Source organism: Mastomys coucha, unplaced genomic scaffold, assembly GCF_008632895.1.
Source record: "Mastomys coucha isolate ucsf_1 unplaced genomic scaffold, UCSF_Mcou_1 pScaffold11, whole genome shotgun sequence".
NCBI lineage: Eukaryota > Metazoa > Chordata > Mammalia > Rodentia > Muridae > Mastomys > Mastomys coucha.
In genome coordinates, this window is record NW_022196893.1 from 14,883,350 (window position 1) to 14,910,240 (window position 26,891).

Sequence of the window (26,891 nt, forward strand, 5' to 3'; positions counted from 1 at the left end):
AGGCAGGGCTGGCTACCTACACAGAGGACCAGCTGTGTGGGAGCCACACAACCTCCCCCACTATCAACAAACAAGAAGGTGGGTAAAAACTGTCCCCAGGAAGTTCTCAGGATAGGGCCTGCTCTTAGTGGTGTCTGTGCCCACGTAGGGTGGTAGTGTCCTTCCCACTCAATTCCCCTCTTGGGTGTGAACGAAACCACAAACTAAAGGCAAGATAACAATCCCACTGCAGCCACCAGGTGGCACTGGCTGGCCTGCAATTTGGGGATGGGCAGGACCTGCTAGTAAGGGTGGTTTTTTTTTTTTTTTTTTTTTTTTTTTTTTTTTTTTACGTTTTAGTTGATTGTTTGTTTTGGATTTTGGAGAGTCTCAGTCTGGCATTGAATTCATGAACTTCCTGCCTCAGCCTCCCCACTGATGGGTTTACAGTCAAGTAACACAGGGCCAGCTTGGGAAAAGTTTTGTGTTATTTTATTCAGCTTCCAAAGTGGCCCCCACCTCCTGCTGGTTTTCCAGGCTATTGCACAGCCTGAGCGAGATGATGCCTGAGTGTCTGACTACAAAGTGTGGAAGCCTCTTAGGTGCAGAGAGACACCCCCCCAACACCAACCAAACTGGTGAGGCAGAGTAGGGGAGCTCAGGACTCCCCATCAGGAGAGCTGCAGCCACCTGAACTTCCAGTTCTTAAGGGAGAACCGACACCTCTGCTGCTCCCCAAGACTTTCTCGAGTTTTCTTCTGTGAACCCAAGTCAGGCAACCCCTGACCTGCACTCGGGGCCCTACCCCAGGGGGACATAAGGAGGGTCCTTCTATAAATACTAGGCTGTGACTCCACCTTTCTCTGCTTGTTCTGCTCCCTACCACAGCCCAGCTCAATGTCCCTACACCAGCACAGCCCTTCTCCAAATCCACACAAGATACAAGGAACCTCTAAGACCCAGGCCCTGCCCTTACCCTCTAGCCTGAGTGGTACAGCTGGGATGCGGAGCCCTCACCCTCACAGGAAACTTCTCAGCAGCCAGGGAGCCCTAGAAAATACTACCAAGGTAGCATCCTCCTGATTAAACCTCCGGGGCTTCCCCAAGTTCTCATGTTCTAGGGGACACTCTGTAAGCCGATGCCTGGCTAACCACCATATAGCCCCTGAACAGGACATGCCCAGGAGCTTGCCGGCCCTGCTCTCCCACAGTCTCCTAAGCCCAAGTCCTCCGTGTGAACTTACTGGCTGCAACATCTGCCTTTTGGGAGGTGTGGGGTGTGTGTGTGGGGGGGGGGGGGGGGGGTGAGCATACATGTTTACGTGCATATGCATGTAGGTGCATGTGTACACGTGGGGGCAGATGGCTGACAGCAAGTGTTCTTTTTGCTTGCTTCCTGCACTATAAATTAAGACAGTCTCTCACTCAGCCTAAAGCTCACCAATACAGGCTGGTCTAGCTTATCCTGTGAATCCCGTTTCTACCTCCCAAGTGTTGGGATTGCAGGTGGCTGCATTCACATACTGCTGAGGAGCTGAACGCCAGTCTTTTTTGGTACAGCACGGGTTCTACCCACTGAGCTATCCTCATCTCAATGGCCCCATGACATTGCTCCTGATCCTGAGCTAACCCTACGATGACGTCTCCTTGACTCATCCCTGACTGGAACTAAAGCTCTGGGAGGCTGGGTCTTCTTGCTGGCTAGTACAGCATCACAGCAGCACTGAGACCCCTGCATAAGCTGAGGGATTATAGGGAAGGCCGGCGAAGGACTCCATCACCCTGCTTCCTCTGGGCTCCCTAGGCTGTGTCCAGTTTGGAAATGACATAAGGGCAGACCTTCTAGGGACAGCATGGAGGACACAAAGATGACCATGCAGAGTTTGCATTCACCCCAGGCTCTCCTTCTCTTCAGAGGAAATGGTACCCAGACTTCACTCCCATAGGGCTGCAGTAGATGGGCACGAAGGACTTGATCAGTCTCCATCACACCGTGCCCTGAGCTGGAGCCAGAGACGGGCAGTCTGCAGATGTAGAAGAGATCCACAGGGACACCGGAATCTCTCATACTTCCTTTCACTTCCAGGAGTTCAAAGGTCATTCAAGGGACCCTTCTCCACCCAGCACACAGACAAAGCACACGAAAACAGGGGAGGTGTCTTTTATTAAAGATGCAAGCAAGCACAGAGTACCGTGTGTGGTTCCAGAACATCCGTACAGTACTAAAAAATAGAAAAATAGAAAGAAAATTTCACAGAAAGCAGCCTTCCTCCCCAGACACACAGGAAAGGTGCTGCCAGGCCCACCCCAGAGAACCATGCACCAGATCCTCACAAGCTTCTCTCTGGACAGATGTAACGCCACTACAACCAGACCTGCCTAAGAGACAGCCTACTGCAGGCCCCTCCCACAGACAGAGCCTCCCACTATCACGTCCGACTCTTCCCGACCTGGTAACAGAACAAGCTGGTTCCCACAAGCGGCCATCTCCTGGTCCGCCGCTCATCTGGTCAAATTGGAGCCCATAGGTGTTGGGGGTGGATAGCACACAGGACCATGGCTCCCCTCAGACACTCACACAGGTGGGCTTGCCAATCCTATCTGCACGGAGGACAGTCGACCTGCAGACTGGGTCTCCTGGGTGAGAGACTTGGCACGGGTGGAGCAGACATGACAGCGACGTGGGACTTTAGAACCATGCTGTGTCGTATCTCTTGCCAGTAGGAGTGTGTCAGTCGCTGCCTTGGGGAGCAAGTGAAGGCTGTGAAAGATACTAATTCCTGGTGCAGTCTGGTGTCTGTGGGGACTCTTCGCACACCACCAATGCCTCCAGGTGCCACCCATAGCCTCGGGCCAGCTTCCCTGCTGGAACATTCCTTGGGCTCTTCTGTACTGGGGCTCAGAGAGCTGTGTTCTTAGAGGTGTTTCTGAAAACGGCCTGGGACAGGTCTGGCTTGGTATCAGGATGGTTCCAGAAGACTGCACTCCACAGGCTACACCCGCCTCTCCAGCTCCCCCAACCCATCTCGGAACAAGGTGGGATGGCTGTGCCTAGGGAAAAGACTACAAAAATTACAGTGACCCCTGAGAGCTTTCTAGCATCCCGGCACAGCTCACTCCTGCTCCCCCTTGGAAATGGACTTGCATCTGGCTGACAGATATTTATGTCGGTTTTCAGTGAAAAGCGCTATAAAATACGGTGAATAACACGGGGTGCGGGGCAGACATTTGTGCTGCCCGTGCGTGTGGTATGGCCACCACGTGGAGACTCAAATGCTACAGGCCAGGTGGCTGCTGCAGACAGCATCCTCTCACACCTTGGTTCTCTCCGCCAGGCTCGCCCCCTGCTGTTTCCAAGCAGCTTCTGGAAGTGTGTCCAGCAAGGAATAAAGGAACGCAAACAGGACTTTTAGCTAGTAGAGCGTCTGGGGACCGTGAGCATGCAAGTTCGCGGATTCCGGTATTATAAATAAAAGTCAAACGTGAGGTCACACTTCCCCATCTTCTGTTTATACACTAGGTCAAACTTCTCGTTCATGGAGACAGTGAAGATATCCTTCCACAGCCCGACTCTTCCTGCAACACAGACCAGAGCAGAGATCACTGTATCTACCAGTTTCGGAACAAAAGGCAACCTCAGGAATAGCTAGACCCCTCTGTGTACTTGGCCCGCCAAGTGGGATGGACCACCTAAGCTAGACCAGTCTTGCTTGTGGTGAGACTCAACGGAACCAAGTGCCTCAGTCTGGGGGAGCTTTCCTTCTGTCTCCTCTGTCAGCCACACCCCAGGCACCACACAGATCTGCACCTGTGATCTGAGAAGGACTTCACTTCTTGCTCCAGGTTAGCTCCCAGAGCCTTCCACAGCAGGTGTCCCTGCCATGAACCTGCCAGAGAGGAAGTACTGTGGGCTGAGTTCATGCTCTGAGGAGTGCTTGACCAACTGCTGTTGGTGTATCGGTTGCCTCTAGAGAATTTGCAAAAGTAAAAAAAAAAAAAAAAAAAAAAAATTCATCCCAAGGGCCAACAGGAAGCTCTCATGAAAGCATCAAGGGTGGAGATTGCTAGGAGCCGGATTTAAAAATAAGTTGGGGAGGGCTCAAATGAATGAAATACCCATGACATGAGTTGGCTTTCCAGGCTGGCTACAAAGTGTGTCACTCAAAGAAAGAGTGAGTCTCTCCAAAGCCTGGGCTGCCTGGAGCTGGGGGTGAGGGGTGGGTGGGTAGGGGAGTGTGTGTGTGCGCGCGCATGTGTGTGTGTGTGTGTGTGTGTGTGTGTGTGTGTATGTGTGTGTGTGATTGCAACAAGGTGTATTGTGTGTGCCTGTGTGTGTGATTGCAACAAGGTGTGTGTATGTGTATGTATGTGTGTGTATGTGTATGTATGTGTGTGTGTGCTTATGTGTGTGTGTGATTGCAACAAGGTGTGTGTGTGTGTGTGTGAGAGATTGCAACAAAGGTGTGTGTGTGTATATATGTGTGTGTGTGCGTGCCTGTGTGTGTGATTACAACAAGGTGTGTGTATGTATGTGTGTGTGTGTGCTTATGTGTGTGTGATTGCAACAAAGGTGTGTGTGTATATATGTGTGTGTGTGCGCGTGCCTGTGTGTGTGTGATTTGTGATTACAACAAAGTGTGTGTGTGTGTGTGTGTGTGTGTGTGTGTGTGAGATTAGGAGTTTATATTCCAAACGGGAGTGGTGAACACTTTGTGGGCTGGCTTTGTGCTTTTATACAAGTGGGATTTGGGGGAGGGGCGGGCATCTCTAAAGCCAGAATTCTGCCATCTCTAACTGATAGCCCTGCATCGAATTTGTCCCAGCAGGACTTCAGGTCTGCAGCCACAGCCCTTCAGTAGCTGAGCTAAAACAACTGACACACCAGGACTCTCTCTTTGCTAATGAGACATCATCTGTCGGTGTTGGAAAAGTAAAATAAAATTCTTCTTGTCACCCTCTAACGATACCAAAGGGACCAAATTAGAAGCTTCTAGACCAACCACACTATAAATATATTTCTCCATGATTATTTTTTTTTCCCAGCTGAGAGCTTGTCAGAGGAGTCACCCACCTGGTGTAGGATTTGGAATCAAGACAATTTATGCTGTGACATGAACCAAATTTAAGCAATGCAGCCGGCTCCCCGAGCCCCTGCATCCTCGCCACCTCAAGGCGATCTTCTGAGTAAAGAGGCAATGTGCTAAAAGAAAACAAAACCACAGAACTGAAAATAAAGCAAAACCAAGGCAGACGGCGACAGAGCAGACACGTCTGAAGGAGTGCGTGGAGCACATGTGGCCTGGTGAGTTATACACAAACCACACACTCACCACTTGCAAACGGGGGGGGGGGCACAGGGGGCAGAGGAGGCGGTCCCAGAAGGGGTTAACAAAATATGATGAAAGCAAAACCAAAGAATGGCAAATAAAATAATAAATGCTTGTGAAGATGTAGCCACAGGACAAGGGATGTGGTTTGGTAAGCTGCTTTCTGGAGGTGCAGAGTTCAACCTTCTCCAGCAAGGCCCAGTGCGCTTGACCCCTATTGACCATCTTTGGACCCTAGCAACTGCCTGTGACTCTGGCAACTGCCAGTGACCTCTAGCAATTGCCTGTGGCCCCTGGCAACTGCCTGTGGCCCCTAGCAGCTGGAACTTCGAGGAACGCCTAGAAGCCATAGCTGTTCCAGGACAAATAAAGATACATACCTTGAGGCAGCCAGGCTGCAATCAGAAGCCCAGCTTCTCTTTCCACCTCGGGCACCACCCAAAATCCTAAGATCTCCATTCATAGCTTCTCACCCTCTAGAAATGCCCAGTTCACACTGCTGACAGCTGGCTCAACCCAAGACACTTACCTAGAGTGGACTTGTGAAAATGGCCACTGCTCTGAGACATCCCAGGATTTCAGTACCTAAGCTGCCCCACCTGGCAGCAGCTAACACATGCCCTAAAGAGCTGGGAATCTGACTCAGTGGCCCTGGGAGGACTCCTGTCTGGAATATCACCCCCAAAGTCTACCTGCCCACCAGCTGTCCCTGCTACCATGTATGTGTCCCACCTACATCGGGCTCTGACTATCCACGCTTAGCTGCCCTTAGTCTTGGCCATTTTGTCACGTATGTCACTCAAACCCAAAGCACCCCCTCCCCCCACCCCCGATCAGCATCCTCTGGGTTGGGAAGGGAAGAAGGCATCTCCTCACATGAGCTCCATCTTCCAATCCATCCCAGATCACGACTCACAGCCACCAGAAGGAAGGCTGCTAAGTCAGTAACATGCCCTATATTGCAAAACACCTTGGCACCAACAGCCTTGCCTTAGGTCTCCTCTTTGGGAATGGCTCTGTGTAAACACACCGTGTACAGAGCCTGAGCCAGCCCCAGCAGCTGCTGCCCCTTTGAACTGTAGCACCACGTATGTGTATGCAGTCAGGCAGAGCATGTCCTGTTCCTGGAGCACCATGCCCTCAACAGGCACTGGCCAGACAGCAAGTGCTGCTACCCAGAGAGAAATTAATCCAGAAGGTTCCGAGCAGGGAGGAGGGAGGAGACACATACCCCGGCCCACAGGCAGGGCCTCGGCATTACAGCACTGATCCACCAGCTGGTGACAGTGCTCGATCAAGGACTCCAGCTGGGCCTTATCACAGGACACACCCAGGAATCTGGCCAGCTGCTCCACCATGGTCACCAGGTCCTGGAAGACAAGAAGAGGGAGCAGAGAAACCCTTCAGAGGCAGCATCCAGGACACAGAGCTGAGCCAGGGGCTGTACACATGGCTTTCTTCCTCAGAGCTCAGGCAACCAGTGTGGAAATCAGCCAGGAGGGTAAGATGCTGATTGGGCCCCTCAACTGGAAACCTGCAAGTCTGGGATTTGAACCCATGACTCTGGGAAGAGGAGGGAGGTAGAGGTGGTACATGTAAGAAGTTTTGAGAGCTGTGGCTTATTTATAAACAGCAATCAAGAATATCCTATCACTGGCAAGATCTAGCTGCCACTCAGTTTCTGGAATCCTCTGCACCCACAGGTGCCCCCTGGTGGCTCATGCCCCAGCCACCTTACCTACAGGAAAGTAGACAGAGTAAAATCAGTCCTACAAAGTTGCACGCTGGACAAACTTAGGGGCCCCACAATGCCACAACTGAGGTCCAGAATACAGCCGGAGCAGGCACACCACATCTCCCTACAGCAACCATGCTCTCCCTGGGAAATCCCGAGGAACCTCCTATTCCCACTGGGGTCCCTGAGCTGTCACTCCCAAGTCCCCAAAAGCCCACTCACTGGCAACTACCTTGTTCAAACATTACGAAAATGCTGGAGATCACTTCCTCTCTAGAAGAGAATCGGCACCTGAACCTCAGGCAGGTCCCAGTTAGACATGGTGGCGTGTGGAGTAGAGGAAGTATGCTAACATGAGCACAGATGTGCCAAGGAGCCCCATGCCTCAGACCCACAAAACTGCAAAGCCTTCCCCGGGTGCATGTGAGGATGCTGACATGCCCTTCTTCCTCCTCCTTCCCTCCTCCAGGATGTTTATGTCTGCATCCCTACAGAGACCCCCTACTAAGATTAGCTAAGCCTGTCTGGTTGTTCGGCTGTATACAATAAACCCAGTGAGTTTCCAAGTGGCTGTGCAGCACCATTGGAGTGTACCTCCCACCTGACCCCAGATTGTCTGTCTGTCTGTCTGTCTGTCTGTCTATTTGTCTGTCTGTCTGTCTGTCTGTCTGTCATTCCTTCATTCCCCATCACGCCAGTTAGGTCAGTCCCTAACGCTGTACAAGGTCATGGCACACACCGATTAAGTGACTTGTTTTTAACTTCAACAGGCTGTGGTGGAAGTGTCTGGTGCTGGATTCCTGCAGCGCCCACCCAGCAGCTTCGATCCTCATGTTCCCACTCCTCTCTTCTCTGACTCCTAGGAGCAGGGAGGCACATAGCGCCACCCACCCCCAAAGTTCTCACACAGGAATAGCACAATGGGCTACGTGGACAACAGGCATCAGAGCAAACACAAAGTAATAAATATAAGAAGAACCCGCATCTACTGACCCCGGCATTTCAAAGGAAAAAGAACGAGAGAGAAATAAAACCAGCCCTTGGACGACACCACCCAAGGAAAGGGCTACAGCAGATAGCCGGATAGCTAAGGTGCTCTGCGGGACGGCTCCAGGCAAGCTTGGCATCCATGATTCTGCATCTGCACACATGTTAAAGAAAATGCTGGATAGTCGCCAGGCCAAACTTAACTGTATGCCTTACTCATCTGAGATGTCCATCCACACTCGGGGCAGGAGTGCTGGTCAGCCACCTGTCATCATCAGGGGAACCTCACTAGTGACAGACCTACCTCTCAGGTTGACTGTGGGGATGAAAGGAGACCTTAATTGGGGCATCTTGGCACAGGCCACCAAGACAGGACTGCCAGCAGTGAGGTGGCTAAGCTAGAGGTGGGGAGGCTGGGGGATTGCCTAGAGAGGAAAGCATTTGTTATGCAAGTGTGAAGACCTGAGTTTGGATCCCCGGAATCTGGTTAAAGCTGAATTCAGATGCATGCAGATGCAATGCTGGCGCTCCTATGGAGAGGCTGGAGGCAGAGAGGCGAATCCCAGCAAGGTCACTGGCAAGCCAGTCTGGTGTGCACCACAGAGAACAAGAGGCCCTGTCTCAAACAAAAGATGGCAAGAGAGGACCTGATCGTGTCACGTAGCCTCCAAATGCACAGTGCAATGCCCACACCTCCATTTGTTAACATGAACACACTCACATGTACACACACACACAGAGTAGATCCATGTGCTCTGCCTATTAACACCAAGACAAAAAACATGCCCACCTATTCCACAACTGGAAACTGCGGATGCTTCCTCATGGCTAGTTTTCTACAGTAAGATGAGTGGTTGTAGGAGATGGAGGGATGGCTCAGTGGTTAAGAGAGCTTGCAGTTCAATTCCCAGCACCCATATGGTAAATCACAGCTGCCTGTATAACTCCAGTCAAAACTCTCTTTTGGCCTCTGTGGGCACTGTGTCCATGTGATACACAGACCCACATGCAGTCAAAACACTCATATACATAAAGATAAAATGTTTAAAATAAGAAAGAAAATATAATCTCAGGCAGTGCATGGTGATGCATGCCTTTAATCTCCCACACTCCAGAGGCAGAGGCTGAGTTTGGGGCCAGCCTGGTCTAAAGAGTGAGTTACAAAACACCTAGAGCTGCCCAGAAAAAACCTGTCTCAAACAAAGTAATCTTAGCCCCCTAGTCTCTATCAAAAGAGCTCAGTGGTTATGGGTGAGGTTTCTGGAAAAATCAGCAATGCTGATTAGACACTAAAGCAACAGACTTCAGTGAGTGGTTAGAGGTGAGTATCTCCCTTCAAGGAGCTCCTGTTATTTGCTACACCTTTGGGGTGATGCTGGTGCACCCCAAAAGGCAGGACGCAAAGAATGGAGAGATGGTTCAACCATCAAGCACACACATTTCTCTTCACGGAACTGGAGTTCTGGTCCTAGTACCCATGTATGACAGTTCACAACTGCCTGTGACTCTAGATTCAGGGGGATCTGATGCCTTCTTCTGACTTCTGTGGGCACCTGCACTCATGTGAATAAACCCACATACATATGCATAATAAAATGATTTTTAAAAATCAGACAGTAGTCATGTGTCTAACTAAAATGTCCCATATAAGTCCAGGAGCTGATCCTTGGCCCCAAGCTTGGGGTACTGTTTGTGGAGACAGTAGAATCCTTAGGAGTCCTGGCCTGGCTGGAAGAAGCAGTTATTAGGGGTGAGCCTTTGAAAGGAATCCCCAACCTCTGGCCTCTCTTGGTTTCCTGCTCTCCATGGGGGTAACTGACCCCTGAAGCACGCCCCCACCTCACCCGAGAGTCAGAATCAACAAATCACAGACAGACGAGGCACAGAATCCTCTGAAATACAGCCATCCCCCTGTGGTTCTCTGTGGTTCATTTGGGCATCCAGACCACCAGGAGTCTTCCCTTGGCTGTGGGGTTACAGGTCAGGCCTCACTATCTTGGGATTCTCAGCCACCAGCAGAATTAGCAAGGCTGTTGGCCTGGTGTCCACTGCAGGATGGCTGGGTCCCACCAGGTGGTCAGCACCCCTGGGTGGGCAAACCCCATGGCACAAGCTTTCCCTCTACTTCCCCCATGACATGCTTTCTGGTACTCAAGGGCCCCCAGTGCATAAGCCCAACCTAGAGTAACTACAGAAGGGATATCCAGGATGGCCTATTAGAAGATACTGTGGACACCACATCACCACAACCTCTATCCAGCCGGTGCTCAGGAGCCATCATCACCCAGGTCCCTTCAAGAGCCCCTTACCTCCACCCGGTGCCTTCAACACTTCCCAATTAGATTTCCAAGGTCATGTGTAAGTCCACACAGGTTGTCATGCTCTAACATACCCCCAGTCTCTCCAACCTCTGTTCCAGCTTCTCCCATTAACTATCCCATCCCTCCAAGACACAGTGGACAGCATGGCTTGGCCCTGGTCGGCCCTGGTTCAGAACCTCAAGAGGACACTTGAGCCCAGCTTTCTACAGCCATGGCCTGTGTACACTTAGCCTTTTCCAGCAAGAGGCATGCACATGCTTTTGACTCTCAGCACCTCAGTCTTCCTGTGGAAAAGGGGGTAGGTGTCTCCACCCTGCGGGTCACTCTCTCACTCTGAAAGCAGTGGCTAAGAGCCTGAAACCCATCAGCTATTGATTTGAACACATGAACACACACACAAGATGGAGGGGCCTGCTGATGAGGTGGCCTAGGAGCAGAGGAGACAGAGGTGAGAGGACAACCCATGTAGATATCTGAAGAACAATCTGGATGGCAAGAGCAAATGCACAGACCTGAAGCAGAAGCTGGGGAACAGGTTCAAGTGATAACAAGGCAGTCGGGGGCAGGGGGAGGTGTAAGGTATCCAGGAATTGGGACGATCACCCACGGCCACATGGGCTGTGACAAGATAAACGATGGTGAATTTTTAGTAGGCACAGCCCCTGTGATGAAAAAACTTGGTAGATAGGCCAGGGAGGAAGCCAAGAGTAAAGGCTCAGATTATAGCTCAGTAACAGGATGGAGGGATGCAGGCATGGACAGAAAGACAGGCAGACCTGGGCACAACTGGTTGTGTAAGTGTGAGCATTTAGGCACAGAGCCAATGAGCTTGGGACACAGATGCACAGTATGAAGGAGACATTGAGACAAATAGAGAATTCCGCCGGGGCAACCCCGGCGACCTGCCATGAACTGAGAGGAGGGACAGTGTCTGGATGTACATCAAGTCCTCAGTCTACCTGGGACAGCTACACAGATGTGTGTCTTGGGACACCCAGAGCCAGCTGTGTGCACAGTAGCAGCAGAGCTCCAAACCTGGCAAAGGAATGAGACCACAGGAAGTGAACAGAAGATGCGAAACAAGGTCAAGGCTGAGCCCTGTGTGAGCATCTGCAGTCAGGTGATGGAAAAACAGCAAGAGATGCAGGATGTGGGGCTGGAGAGGCAGCTCAGCAGTTAAAAGCACTTGGTGCTCTTGCAGAGGAACCACGTTTGATTTCCATCATACACACAGTAGCTCACAACCATTCATTCCTAACTCCAGATCCAATACCTTCTTCTGACTTCTTCGGGCACCAGCACATACATACATGCAGGCAAAAAAACATAAAATAAACCTGAGAGAAGGGGATCATGGGAGATGATCCAAATGGCAGCCAAATGAGGAAGGGAGGGGTCATGTCATTAGAAGGCTGGGTTACAGGAACCCATAACCATCACCTGCTGTAACAAAGTAAGGAATCACTGCAGACCGTGACAGGGCAGCTTGGGAGTGGTGGGGCCAGGTTGACAGAGGCCTGAGACCGGAGGGGAAGGGTTTGCAGTGAAGTGAAGATAAGGGTAAGATACCGAGAGGGTTGGCCTGAAAGAAATCACTGGGAGATGGTAGCACACACACCTTTAATTCCAGCTCTCGGGAGGTGGAAGCAGGCAGATCTCTGAATCTGAGGCCAGACTGTTCTACAGAATTAGTTTCACAACAGCCAGGACTACATAGAGAGACTCTGCTTCCAGAGAGAGAGAGAGAGAGAGAGAGAGAGAGAGAGAATATGCAGCTATCAAGACATCCAAAATGCTCCCACACCAAGTGCTCCCCATCTCCACAGCCATACTCAGCAGGACCCACACAGAATAAGACTTCACATCCACACTAACCAATAATAACCTCCTTCCCTGATCACCAAGGAGAGACAGGGACGGGGCACCACAGGCCAACACACAAGGTCACAGCATCCCAAAAGCTGATGCGGAAGGCAAAGGGATTCAACTACCCCAGCCTACTGCTTCACACAGTCACCAAGGCGATGGTACTGAGACAGCCAATGGGAATGGCCAAAGTCCTGCTTCTGTTGCTAAGACAGTAAAGCCAAGAATCAGGATTTCCCATGACATCACTGGAAACCATCCTGTCCCAACAGAGGCCATGTGCTGGACCAGGGATGTAAGCCTACATGCATCCCTGGGCGTGGAAGGAATTGTGCGGATCTCTCCGTTTTTGCCTCCACTTGGTGCTGGCCTCAGAAGCCCTAGCACCGCGGACAGCTCCAGAACCGTGGACAGCTCCTCTCGGTTCGGTGGACAGAGTACGTACCCCCAACTACTCACCCTGTGCATGTCTTCATACTTGAGGAAAAGCACATTTGCATCCATTCGATGTTCCCAGAATTCCTGAACGTGCTCAAACCAGGAGCCATATCCCACTGTGGAAACAGAAAAGGGGGACAGTTAGGAAGGAACTGTGCAAGTGTTCTTGCCCCCACAGGATGCCTGGCTCCTGCCCAGCTGCTAGGAAGGAAACTTTACAGGGCACTAGAAGGAAGAAACCATTAAAGGCCCTCATCCCTCCTGCTCTTGTCAGTGCTCTTCACCCGTTCCCAGCCCGAGTACAGATGCCCTGAAGACCTGACATGGCAGGAGGCACTCTGAAGATAAGAGGACATGGTGCAAACGCTAGTGCCAATGAGAGAAAACTGTTCAAAGGGATCAGAACAAAAAGGTAGGTGGAGTAGGCTGGGGTGTGTAATGCTCTAAGATAGTTCCTGAACAAAGCCACGCCCCATGACTTCTGGTTGACTCCAGGCACTCTCAGAGAAACCTACAATTAAAGAGAGGTGGGAACCCCCTGTGCTGTCACACAGGTAACATGTGCCACAGCGTGGCCTTGCCTCGCCAGAGCACCTCAGGTCTGGGCTAGGCATCTGGTAGGTAGAAGAGGACTCCGTCAAGTCTGCAAGCTATATCACAGCATTCCTAGTGGCAAGTGCCAGTGTGCTCCCATCTCTTTGGCCGAACTGTGCAGCCCTGTGATGGTCTTCGTGCCATGCTGCCAATGGGGGACCCCAGAGGAGGGATCTGTGAGATACTATACAGAAGTGGTACCTGAACCCTGCTGAGCAGCAGTAAGATGCAGAGGCATGGATGGGGCTCCATCCTCAGGGCCAACTGCAAGTTCCCTGGTAAAGAGTTGTTCTAGGGCCCAGTGGACCTGCACAGGTATAACCCAGTCAGACACAACTTAGAACACCCCACTCAGACACATCTGTTTGACCTCTGCAAACTCCTACAAATCTATTCATTTTACAGAGCTGAGTCTCAGGAAAGGGCGGTGGCAAGCCAGGTCACAAGGGGACAACTGCCATGGGAGCCTGGACTCTGGTCTGGATGCTCAGTCCAAGCAGATGAGGTGCTGCTGGGGCAGGAGTGTTGTGGATAGTCCTGGTGTTGCTTGAATGTGGATGCTAATTCCACTCTCCTGGGAGGGGCTACAAATGAGGAATAGGTCTCGTACTCAGGTGACTTCTGGTGAACCATCCTCTAATGAATAAAGGAGCCAATCACTGGGTGAGTGGGCAGGACTTCCAGGTTGGATAGGGGAAGAAAGGAAGCAGGAGAGAGAGGGTCCTTTTGGACAGGGACAGCATGAGGACAAGATGTCATTACTGATGTTTCCCGGAGGATTTAGATTTAATAAGGTTTACAAGATTAGGATTTTAGTTGCTGCACCCAGAGATTGAGTTACCATTGTTTCTGAACTAAGTCTGTGCTGCATTTTCCTTCACGCGGTGGCTCATCTGGGTTCAAGAGAGACAGCAAAGTGTGGGTTTACCTGATGTGCACCACAAAGACCTTGGGGGGTTTGAAGCATAGGGCTGGCATGGTAAAGATCCGCTAGTAGGAACTTAGCAAGCTGGGTGGAGAGATTTTGGAGCTCTGAGTCAGAGAGTCTCCACGAGATAGGAACTAGAGAGTAGCAGTGTGTAGCGGGAACTTGCTGTTTCGTTTTCCCGCAACACAGAAGGAAGGCAAGCAGCCTAGTAAAGACGGGGAAACTCTCCCCATTCCCATAGAAGGTACAGGATTTCCAGATGGCCTGGACCCCACTGGTGACAAGAAGCTGCCTAAGAAAGGCCAGCCAGGACCATGAACCAAGCAAGGCATGCTAACTGCTACCAAGGAGATCAGGAACACCCCACTGCCTCTGCACTTCGGGCCACAGAGGAAGGCGATACACGCATGCTAGTGGGAGCTGAGCCCCCAGAGAAGGGGCCCGGTCATGACTCTCTGCTTCTCTCCACACCTCACTATTGCAGAGATGATGGAGCCACTTGCCCAGAGCCTACAGGATGTTACAGCTCAACACAGCCCCCACCTAAGAAGAGGCCAGCTTTGGAGTACTTCCCACACAGCACAGGTCAGTGTCTGTCCACAGACCACCGCCAGCACAGCATCTGCGAAGTGACCCTGTCCACAGACCGTCTGCCATGTGCTTCTGCCATAGGAAAGCTGTCCAGAGAGTGCACCATACTACACCACTGACCCTGCCCAAAGGTTCTACAGGCATGCCACTTGACCTGGACATCTCTTATCCCCAGCTCTGGAGTCTCAGGCTACCAACATGCTCATGCAGATCTGCCTCACGGCGCCTCCCAGGACAGTACTCTGTCCTCACGGTGCCTGCTCCATCCTCTACTCTGTCCTGTACCGGGGGCATCAAACTCAGGGCCTGCCATGCTAGGCAAGCGTGCCTGCCTCCCCAGCCTTCTCGTTACCTTTCATTCTGAGACAAGGTCTCATTAAGTTGACCAGGCCACCCTTGACCTCACTCTGTAGCTCAGGCTGGCCTTGAGCCTGCACAGCTCCTGCCTTAGGCCCTGAGCGGCTGGGATGGTGCGCCCGTGCCACCGTCCTGGCCAGGAAAGAAGGTTGTTTTGATGTTCCTTCCCTTGGCTGCCACTTTCTTTTGAGAAGAAAGATCGGCATGTCGTGGTCACTGAGGCTAAGAGTGGAGCTTGGGGAAGCGAGCACCCAAGTCAGATGCTTTGAACAGGATACAGGTCAGAGTGCAGAGCCTTGAACCCGGGGCTCTGCACTGTGAACAGGGAGAGTTCAACACGGCTGGCTGAGAGTACAGAAGCTGACGGTGGCAAACTCCTGCTGTCATGATGGTGCTATTCCTACGCACTTAAGAGGCCAGAATGGGCACTAGGATTGGAAGGGACCATGCTGTGAGCCAGGAGGAGGCTGTTCAGACCCCTGGGAAACTGCATGGGACACCCCAGGAAAGAAGCTGGGTGGGAGCCTATGGCAGGCTCAGGGACCCTAGGGAATAGGTGCTGCAGTTTCCCACCACACATGGGAATAGGGTAGGGCTGAAGCCATGTTTAACAGACCTTCTGGGCCACCGTGGGTTTCCAATCGCAGGCAGCCCAGTGCGCTTGCCGCAGCTCACTCTATAGGTATCTGCACCACAGCCTGGGTAGCTGGCTCCTGGGGGCTTGCCCTGTGGCCTACAGCACTTGCTGCTTCACTGTCACGCACTCTGTTCTCACCGTGACTCATGACCTCCCTGCAGGAACACCGCCCCACCCCCCATCCCAGCCCCGCCATGAGCCACATTGAGCAGTTAACATGGCTTCAGACTCAGGAAGAGAACAGTCTCAGTGTGGACTAATGAACCTGTGATGTAACCTCTTCCTCACGACTGGGTGCATACCACACTGCTCCTTGCCAGCTGCAAGACCCACAGGGGTGTTGGGGGGACCGGGGGTGGGGGGTGGAAACACAGCCAAGGAGGAATTGATACAGTGGGGTTCCAAGGAGGAAGATGGTGTACAGGGTGAAGATGAGGATGGGGCTGCTTCCTCCCATGATCCCTGATTTCCTAGAAGATGAGTGAGATCGGGTGGGGTGGAAAGGCCCTGCTATGTCTACCCCAGGCAGAAAGGAGCCAACAGGAAGTAGACATGCCAAACTCTCTGCTCGGCATCACTGCCAGATCCCGAAGTCCAGCCCATGTGATGTCTCACACCCAGTGGCAGCCTTCACGCTGGTCTCTACCCCATTCACAGCACAGAGACCTGGGCCTCTGAGTTCACAGTTGTCATTCTCACCTCACTAAGAACCCAGGCAGGAAGGACAGATGTGTAACTAGAGAACCCCCAGTGTGGTGGGGAGCAGGACTCGGAAGTCCCAGGATCTGCACCGACGCTAAGCTCCACAGCTCCCCAGCCTCGGCACCTCCTCCACTTGGCGATAACTCACGCCCCCATCTGCGCAGCATCCGGTGAGGTACCACTCCAGGCAGGGCTTCCCAGGAAGCCCCAGAACTGGCTGGTAGTTATAGGGTAGAGCACACACACCCTGTGGCACTTACATTTGTCGTTCATGAACCTCCGACAGAACTCCTGGAAGGTGCCTCGGTAGCTCATGGTCCGCAATGAGCGGTGGAATTGATAGTAAGATACCACCAGGTCCTTGGGGTTGCGAGCCATGTAGATGACCTGTGCGTAGCAGAAAGACAGGTTACCATTGCTCACTCCAGACACGGATGGGCTCTGGCCCACAGGCTGCAATGCTTTAGCCAGGCACTACGGTAATCTGTAGGAGATAGATGCCCTCGTGAGGACTGGTGGCCTGGGAACTGTGTAACTGAGGACAGAGACAAGCACAGGGAGCACAGCGAGCTCCATCCTCCGATGTTCAACTGTGAGAGAACACCCCCCCACTACCTGGTAAGCATGAAGAAAGCACTGTAGACATCATCCAAGAGGGACCCAGGGCCAGGGATAGTGAGCGTCACCTGGAGTGGTTTTAGAGACCTAGGGGTCTTACTGAGAAAGTGGGGGATGAGAGAGGTGAGGTAGGTTACCTTGGAGTCGCCATTGTGGAGGTCAGAGGGCAGGAAACGGTAGGGGAGGTGGCTCTTGATGAGGCGGGGAGACGTCAGTTCCTGCGGGAAGATGTGTGGCTGTTATATTTGTGTATGTGTGTACAAATGCATGTGCATAAGCACACACACACACCTCTTCTCTCCTCCCAGGGCCTTTTTAACAGGTCTGGGAGGATCCTGACCAAGCAGGACTTAGTATATGCTCTAACCAAATACCCACTTAAGCCATCTGGGCATGGTACACAGCTGGACGCCAGAGCTATAATGAGAATCCCTGTCCTCAGGCTGAGGGATTGATCCCTTATAGCCACTGGGGTTGAATTTGAGTGGCTGAGAATGAGGAAGGGTCTACGGGGAAAGGGAAACACTTAACCCAGGCATAAAATAGTGCTGGTAAGAACATAGGAGTGTCCAGCTTTAAAGCATCCAGCTATCCCCAACTCATAGCAGCCCAGGGGATTGTGGGAGGAGCTTTGGCTCTGGCTTTCTCAGCCCTCTGCACAGAGGCCCTCATCCTGTCAGCTTCCCCTTGGACAGAGTCTTGGGGCGCTCTGTCCCTCTCTTCCTTCTGGATGTTCTTTTGATGTCCGCTGACTCCTGGTGCACTGCCTCCCATCTCTGTAGCCATCGTGACTTCCTGCCCAAGGAGGTGGGAACTGTCAGCTCACTACCTGAGGCAGGAGCAGCACCCACACGTGGGACACTTAGAGAAGAGGCACCCCCACACTCCCAGTGTTTCCTGGGGAGGAATCAACGTGACCAGCACAGACGGAAGACAGGAGGACAACGTCCAGATGCCAGGTATGGTCAGGAATAAGCTCACCAAGAGCAGGAGGCATCTGTTGCCAGGACACATGGAGTGGGCCTCTCAGAGATATATTCCACAATGCTTATCTAGCAGGAAGATAGGTAGGTGAGATGAGGGCTGTGAAGCCAGAACTACCGAGGTAGCAGGGGATGGAACAGAAAGAAAGGCTCAGCTATCTCTAAGGGACAGAATGCACAAACCCATTTACTGCTGACACAGGATCTCATCGCGAAGCCCAGGCTGGCTTCAAACTCATGTTATTCTCCTGCCTCAGTGACCCCAGTGCTGGGACAATAGGTAGAAGCTACCACACCTAACTAATTTCTTTTTTTTTTTAAAGATGTAGTTACTTTATTTATATGAGCTGTAGCTGTCTTCAGACACACCAGAAGAGGGCATGAGATCCCATTACAGATGGTGGTGAGCCACCACATGGTTGCTGGGAATTGAACTCAGGACCTCTGGAAGAGCAGTCGATGCTCCTAACAGCTGAGTCATCTCTCTAACCCACTAATCTCATTCTTGACACCACAGATTTTATTCAGACATGTCCTTCCTTGACACACGAGGAAAGGACCAGGAACTGCTTCATCCACAGTGATTCCCCCAGGCCATAACCAAACACATGTATTTATTTCCTCTCCACCTCATAGACTTCCTGCTGCTGACAGCAGTCACCTGTGCCTGACAGGTCCCAAGGTCACAGTCAAAAACTGGGACCTGTCAGTCTCTTCCTCCTGGCTCGCTAGAACTGCCTGGAGGCCCTCGGTTGTCCCATGAGCCCTCAAGAGCCACTTGAGAAGCCACGGTTACTGAGCAGGTATAACTATGAAGGAAAGAGGTCACGCAAGTACCTTGATGATGTCCAGCCCGGGCTGTGGGTATTCTAGCACCGGCAGCTGCTCGTCGATGTTCATCAGGCCGATTTCATCAGGGTCGGCACCCTGGCTCACCAAGTAGACCACCTCTTGCAGCAAGCTTGTACCTGGGTAGAAAGTCAAAGAAGGGTGCTCAGAGGAGCCACTGGGTCAGCCTCACAGTCAACGAAACTCCTGCTACCCAAGAAGCGGGCACAGAGCTCAGGGAGCAAGAGGAACCTGAAGAGGGACCAAGAGAGCGGCCCAGGCTGGACATGAGACCTGAGCCCACCACGGTGGCCAGTGCCCAGCCTGCAGCCTACCTCAGTGTTCACTGGGGCAGGACTGCTGGGAAAGAAAGCAGGGTGTGCCTGCCATCCACAGACCGTGGTGGGGAGCAAGTTCAACTGAGGCTCCCAAGACCTGAACTTTCCACCAGATTCAGGAGTGACCAAGCTCAGAGGGCAGGGCTGCGGCCTCAGCTACCAACCGATTCCTTCATCTGGGTCTTCAGCAGGGTCTGCTAGGCTAAGTACACATGCTGCCCATACTCCTGGAGGGAAATAAGCCAACAGGAACATTCCAGCTCATTCCTGGCTTTGTCGTTCATGAAACACCCAAGGTCTGAAAACACTGGTGGTCACATGGGACACACGTGGCAAGGAAGGAAGGACACGCAACACCCAAGGTGGGGAGGACCCAGGACCCTGGTGCAACTCTGGCGGTTGGTTCCTTTGCCAAAGGAGCTGAGGTGACAGAGGCAAGACCATGTGAAGTGATCGCTCACTCAGAGACGTAAATGAGCAGGGTCTCAGGTCTCTCTCCCTGCACCTCATGGGAGGCATGAGGAAGTTGTGTTCACAAAGAGACACAAACCACTCATGCCTGCAGCAGCCTGCGCTGCACAGCCTGCTCCACAAGACAGTAGGAGATGGCCAAGGCCAGAGCTGAGCCCACACATGAGCTACACGATGCAGAGAGGGGCCCACCAGGAGACATGGGCATAGTGGCGCAAGAGGCTAAGGGCCTGTGAATAAACCCCCTTCTTCCCAAAGTAGCATGACACAGATGGGTCCCCTGCTGGATTTGGGGACCGTCAGTCCCCTCAGACCAGATCCCACTGTCTCCAACCTCAGTTACTTCCACAAACTCCCCCTTGTTCACAGGCACCGGAGCCCAGGCTTAGCTTCCCTCCTCATGAACTCAGCCTCTCAGGTGGAGAGCTCCACCCCCACAGCCTACCTTCTCAGAAGCCTTGGGACACTCACAGCACACACTGCTATCCAGACCCTCACTGAACTCCCACCATGCTAAGCCTGGCCACCCCCACTGCTTTCTAGTCCCTGTGTATGAGTTACACCCAACAGGATGCCTGGGCACTTCGGGGGCACACAGTCTGAGCTAGGGCCCCAGGGCTAGGCAGGTCAGCCAAGCTACCGACAGTCAGCAGGGAGACGAGGGAGGAAGGCAGGCATGGCTGCAGTTCTCCAGCCCCTGTGCCCTCCAGTTCCCAAGACATGGCTGCAGGTACTTCCCAGAAAGCTAGGCTAGTTCTTCTCAGGAACTCAGAGAGGTGAACACATCCCTTCTCTTCAAGCTTTGGTCCTTCCTCTCTGGCCTTCCCAAGGTGGCCCGACACAGACTCACTCACCATAGGCCAGGCCTTGTGGATAACGCACAAGATCCCACCAGGCCAGTAGAGGCGGAGTGTTGTCCACAGCCCTTCTCCAACACCTCAGCAATCCACACCTTCAAAAGCTGTTCACACGGAACAACCTCATCTTCGTCACACCTCAGCACAGTGATCCCCACCATAGTGACCAAATCTGAGCTTTCCTACCCACGGCAATGCTATGGTCACGTCTAAACTACTTCCTGAGAGGCCCACACACCTCTCTCAGCGGCTGTCCTGTAAGCATGCCTGACTTGTTTTCAAGGTAATATAGTCAGAGTTTAGGCCTGGAAGCTAAATCACACCGCCTGTCTATTTTCAGGGGTCTTTGCACTTCATAAAAGTGAAAACTCAAACCATGTCTAGACACACACACACTCTCTCTCTCTCTCTCTTTCTCTCTCTCTCTCTCTCTCTCTCTCTCTCTCTCTCTCACACACACACACACACACACACACACACACACACACACACACACCTATAATCCAGCACTCAGGAGATAGAGGCAGTTGGAGGGCACCCTGTGTTACAGAGCAAGATCCTATCTTTAAAAAAAAGTTTGGGTTTTTTTTTTAGTTAAAAAGCAAGGCTTTGCAAAGCCTTTACAGTGTGTGTGTGTGTGTGTGTGTGTGTGTGTGTGTGTGTGTGTGTGTGTGTAAGACACAGACAGACACAGAGAGTCAGAGAGCCCTTTCCCCTTACTCCTTGTTGCTCCTCTGTAAAAGCCCTCCCTCCCTGCCTTCTCCCTCCACCTATCTACCAAATGTCACCCATCAAGCAAAGGCCTGCTGGCCCGTCCTTTCATGCTATTCCTGCTGTGCCAACAGCCCAGAAGCCACACACCGGAGGCCAGATCTTAGCTACAGCCAGAAAGCCAAGATGTTTCGGTGGTTTATCCATCTCTAAGGGCCTGCCATCTGGACACAGCTCACACTGAGCTGTGCAGGACAGGCGGGAGGCAGCTCCGGCACCAGGAAGCCAAATCACCAGTAAGGAGATGGCCATTCACACAAGGCTTTTCAGTCACACAGGGAGGGTTCTAGGCCATAGCCAGAAGAGGAAGGCCACACACACACACACACACACACACACACACACACACACACACACACACACAACTGGTGATACCAGCTTGCCTGTGACTCCTGGTGAGTACGGTCCACTCAGGCTCAGCTAGTGTCCAAGAAAGGCCCTGAAGTGAGTCTCTCCTGGTCCATCTTCATGATCTATTTTTAACAAGCTCTATCATGCCTCCAGCCCACATAGCCCCATGTCCCAAACAGACCCGAACTGTATTTCAAAACCACCTCCATCTGTAATCCCGCCGTTACCTCCACCTCCCGGCCACCCATGCACACACAGGCAGCACTAATTAACCTCAGTGAGTTGTTTATTTAAATGCTGTGAAGTTGGGCGGGAGAGGCATTGGAGGAACACGGGGGGGGGGGGAGGTTGCAACAGAGAACAGATATGACCAAAAAATGCATTTTATACACCTATGAAATTCTCTAAGAATAAGTAAAGCTGCCACATTTTTAAAATAAAGAAAGCAAAACCTCCCTCTACAGAAGACACAGGAAGGGCCAGCAAGTGGCTTGCTCGGGTCAAGGCTGCTCAGTGGCTGATGAAGGCTGAGTATGCAGATGGTGGGCACGTCCTCCAGCTAGGACATCCGTGCATAAGGACCTTACTTACATCACATCCTAACAGGATGGGATAGCTCCTGTACTGGCTGATTTTGTGTGTCAACTTGACACAGGCTGGAGTTATCACAGAGAAGGGAGCTTCAGTTGGGGAAGTGCCTCCATGAGATCCAGCTGTGGGGCATTTTCTCAATTAGTGATCAAGAGGGTAGGGTCCCTTGTGGGGTGGTGCCATCCCTGGGCTGGTAGTCCTGGGTTCTATAAGAGAGCAGGCTGAGCAAGCCAGGGGAAGCAAGCCAGTAAGGAACATCTCTCCATGGCCTCTGCATCAGCTACTGCTTCCTGACCTGCTTGAGTTCCAGTCCTGACTTCCTTTGGTGATCAACAGCAATGTGGAAGTGTAAGCTGAATAAACCCTTTCCTCCCCAACTTGCTTCTTGGTCATGATGTTTGTGCAGGAATAGAAACCCTGACTAAGATAGCTCCTGATGAGACCCTGTGTGGGACCTTCAGCCATCAACTTTGCGCCTCTGGAGCAAGGTGTAGAGGTACCTCTCTGTCAGGGGAATCACCAAATACAGAGTGGCAGTAAAGGCCACATCAGCGCTGGAAAGAGCAGGACCAGGGGATGGAGCCAGACCCACACAAGTACTTGGGAACGAGGGCAGCAGGGAAGTTCCAGCAGGGCTTCATGCTGTTGTGGTGGCCACCGTCATGCTGGGACACCTTGAAATATATAAAAGATGTGGCCTCCTGGAGGAGGCCTGGAAGAGGGAGCCCCTGAGCTACCAGCCTGCTGCACCCCAGCACACACAACCTGCAGGGGAGACAGCTGTCCGTTGGGAAAGCAGCCAGACTCTCCATTGGCTCTGTGCGTTGGTGGACCAATGCCATGCACAGCTCACTTCACTGACAGAGCCAAAGCTTGAGTGACAAAGTACCAATGACCTGGTGGTGGCCAACAGGACACTCTGACCTGAGTCCTAAGTCAAGATGTATGGAAGGCCCTGGAATTCAGGAGTAGACCTGCCCAGGAATCTGGGGACCTTCAGCCTGTCAACACACCCAAGGAGACCAACAAAATCTTCCCAGAATTCTGAAGACAAGATGCTAATGGGAGCAGGGCCCAACACCCCCAGGCTCCTAGGCATGGGCCCTTTAATTTTCATTGATAGCATTCACCAAAGCCACACTGATATCAAGTTTAACCAACCTAAGTACAGTGGAATGTATGACAAAAAAATCCCATCTCCTCCTCCAGAATCTACTCCCAGAGGCCAAGGCTCAGCTGGCTCTACCCACCAACCTCCAGGTAATGTGGTTTCATTCACAGACTGTGTATCTCAAACGATCTACTGATCTTCACACAGAACCTTAACACATCCCCTCCTCCCAGAAAACCCACAGCATAATGTGGAACTAAACATGTGCTTAAAGCAAGAGAAAAGTATATATTTCTTAGGGATATATATACACATGCATGCATGCATGCATACATGCATACATACATACACACACACACACACACACACACACACACCTACCTGCTCCATATACGGTACATTATTGTCTTAGTCAGGGTTTCCCTTCCTGCACAAACACCATGACCAAGAAGTAAGTTGGAAAGGGTTTCTTCAACTTACACTTCCACATTGCTGTTCATCACCAAAGGAAGTCAGGACAGGTACTCAAGCAGGTCAGGAAGCAGGAGCTGATGCAGAGGCCGTGGAGGGATGTTACTTACTGACTTCCTTCCCCTGGCTTGCTCTGCTTGCTTTCTTACAGAACCCAGGGCTACCAGCCCAGGGATGGCACCACTCACAATGGGCCCTCCACCCTTGATCACTAATTGAGAAAATACCTTATAGCTGCATCTCATGGAGGCATTTCCTCACGGGAGGCTCCTTTCTCTGTGATAACTCCAGCTTGTGTCAAGTTAACATGCAAAACCAGCCAGTACAATCATGAAGCAATTGTGTGTCCCGTCTCATATAGTGCCTTGGTTTTCCTGTGTCTGGTTTAGCATAATCATTGAGTCAGGTCTAACAAACACTCCCTATACGATGAGAGGCCCGGATATCCTCAGCTCAGTCTACAACAGACACCCTTTCCCACAGGGATGCACTCAAAGCCCCAGCAGGCTTCTGAAGCTGTCAACAGCACCGAGCTCTACAAATTATGCTTTTTTTCCTAATACATACACAATTATGATAAGGCTCATTTGCAGTAAGAGATTAAGAGTAACTCGCCAGGCAGTGGTGGCGCACGCCTTTAATCCCAGCACTTGGGAGGCAGAGGCAGGCAGATTTCTGAGTTCAAGGCCAGCCTGGTCTACAGAGTGAGTTCCAGGACAGCCATGGCTACATAGAGAAACCCTGTCTCGAAAAACCAAAAAAAAAGAGTAACTTATCCAGGTTGTGGAGCCCTTTAATCCCAGTACTCAGGAGGCAGAGGCAGGTGGATATCTGAGTTCAGGGCCATCCTGATCTACAGAGTGAATTCCAGGTTAGCCAGGGCTACACAGAGATACCCTGAATCAATCAATCAATCAACCAATCAATAACCTTAACTATATGCTATAATAAAAGTTATATAAATATGATCCCTCTCTCTCTCAAGAGGTGTGTGTGTGCTTCCTCAGACCTCAACTCTCCACTTTGTGCGGAACCAGCAGCGGGGCTAGGCACAGAAGCCCAGGCCAGAATCTTAGCCTCTGAAAGTGCATTGGTGTCCTGGTGTCGCAGGCCGCTTTCCAGAACATGATCTTGGTATCCCCCGCATCTAGCAGCGGAGCCGCTCTGCCCTACAGCAGCATGTCCATAGAGCCACTCTGGCTATGAGCCTGATGCTCACACTCAAGTTCTGAAAGCCAGTCTTGTCAACCATCTCTGCCCCACTCTTTCTGCTCTCTCTTCAGGAACTCGGATGTCAGCCTTCCAAGTCACTTGTCTTCCTGCTACTTGGCACCATTTTACAAAACTTCCCTTCTACTCATGGTCATTTCTTCCGCTAGACCCTGGAGCCCAGCACTTAACCATCCCAACTCTTGGACTCTCCCTCTCAAGACTTTCCGGAACCCCAACTAGTCCCGACAGTCCCTTCGTCATGCCACTTTCTCTGAGACGGTATTGCCCTCACTGTCTGAGGACAGAAGCCATCAGGGCATGGGAGGGGACACTTAAGACACTACTCAGTGTCTCTTTCCTGCACTTAACTGTTCTGCTGCAGCGGCAATTCTCAACCTTCCCTTTAACGCATTTCCTCATGTTGCGATCTCCCAACCATAACATTATTTTGTTGTCACTTCATAACTGTAATTTTGCTACTGTTGTAAGTCATAATATAAATATCTGCTATGTAGGATGTCTAATACGTGAACCCTGTGAAGGGGTCACGACCCACAAGTTAAGAACCACCGTCCTCCAGGATACCTTACCACCTCAGCTAGGAGCCTCCCAGGTTGAGGTGGGAAGCAAAAGCAGCTGGGGAGGTGAGGGGATGTCCAGGTGTGTGTGCACATATGAGATGTGGGGGGGGGGTGAGACAGACAGACAGACAGACAGACACACACACACACACACACACAGAGGGAGGGAGGGAGGGAGGGAGGGAGGGAGGGAGGGAGGCACAGGCAGGCAGAGACAGGCAGGTAGTCTGATAGAACACCCATCTATTTCCCCAGAGAGGACCCACCACTTCTCTTCCCCTTGGATCTGTACTATCCCACAGGTCAGTTCTTAGGTGTCCAAGTTCCCAAAGATGGTGCCTTCCAACCTCTAGTGTAGGGCTGGAACAGGGGTCCAGGCATCCTGTCAAGGACAGGCAGAGCTGGGAATCTCACCTTTCAGGGTACACCTTCCACTGACCCAACTGCTAACAAAGTCTGTGCAGGGTCCAAGAGAGAGTAGCAGCTCCAGTCAAGTGTAACTTGCTCCTTCTATTCAGGCAACACCACCTTGCCACACGACAGACACCCCAAGAACCTGAAACCCGTCCACAGTCATCCTGGTTTGCTTCAGTTGTTAACTCGATACAGCCCACAGGCATCTGAGGAAGTCTCAATCCAGGGACTACTCGGCTCACACTGGCCTGTGGGTGTGTCTGTGGAGGATGGTCTTGATATGGGGACCCCACCCTGCCCATTGTGGGCAGCACCATTCCTAGGCAGGTGGTCCTGGGCTGCGTAACAAAACTAACTAAAAAGCATGAGCCAGGGTGAGCCAGGGTGAGCCAGGAAGCACCTTTTCTCCTCCGCTCCTGCCTGCAGGCTCCTCTCTCAGATTCCTATCCTGACTTCTCTCAATGATAGATCGGGACCAGAAACCGTGAGCTGAAAAACCCTTTCCTCCTCCAAGTTGCTTTGCTCAAAGGGCGTTTTATCAAAACAAGAGAAAACTCACCCGGATGCCCAGCCTGGTCCTCCAGGGACTCTGGGAGCTAAGGAAAGACACTACTCCTCTGGGCCTCAGTTTCCCCACAGTGCCAATCTCCTGGGCCTGCAGCTCTCTTGAGTGGACACTCACTCGGGTGGAGGATATCCCTGATGCCCACTGGTGCAGATGCCACTTTGCAGCCCATTAGTCAAGTGCAGGACCCCGTGTAGTGAAGCATGCAACCCTAAAATCAGCATGCACTAGAAAACACTGGGCAGAAGCTCCTGAAGGAAGAACTAG

The 26,891-nt window shown here is 51.9% G+C and overlaps 1 protein-coding gene across 2 annotated transcripts in view; it reads right to left on the reverse strand.

The window, feature by feature from the left end:
• Window positions 1–2,125: 2,125 nt before the first annotated feature.
• Window positions 2,126–26,891, reverse strand: part of Sult4a1 (sulfotransferase family 4A member 1) — a 28,054-nt gene continuing 3,288 nt past the window's right edge. The window contains exons 2-8 of one of the 2 annotated variants that reach the window (XM_031351304.1): window positions 18,901–19,031; window positions 17,218–17,298; window positions 16,723–16,849; window positions 12,675–12,769; window positions 6,538–6,676; window positions 5,051–5,179; window positions 2,126–3,555 (exon numbers count right to left, since the gene is read on the reverse strand). In XM_031351304.1, the coding sequence (XP_031207164.1) occupies window positions 5,079–5,179; window positions 6,538–6,676; window positions 12,675–12,769; window positions 16,723–16,849; window positions 17,218–17,298; window positions 18,901–19,031 (674 nt within the window). In that variant the 3' untranslated portion in view covers window positions 2,126–3,555; window positions 5,051–5,078. The remainder of the gene's footprint in view (window positions 3,556–5,050; window positions 5,180–6,537; window positions 6,677–12,674; window positions 12,770–16,722; window positions 16,850–17,217; window positions 17,299–18,900; window positions 19,032–26,891) is intronic. The other variant, XM_031351295.1, reaches the window with a different exon arrangement.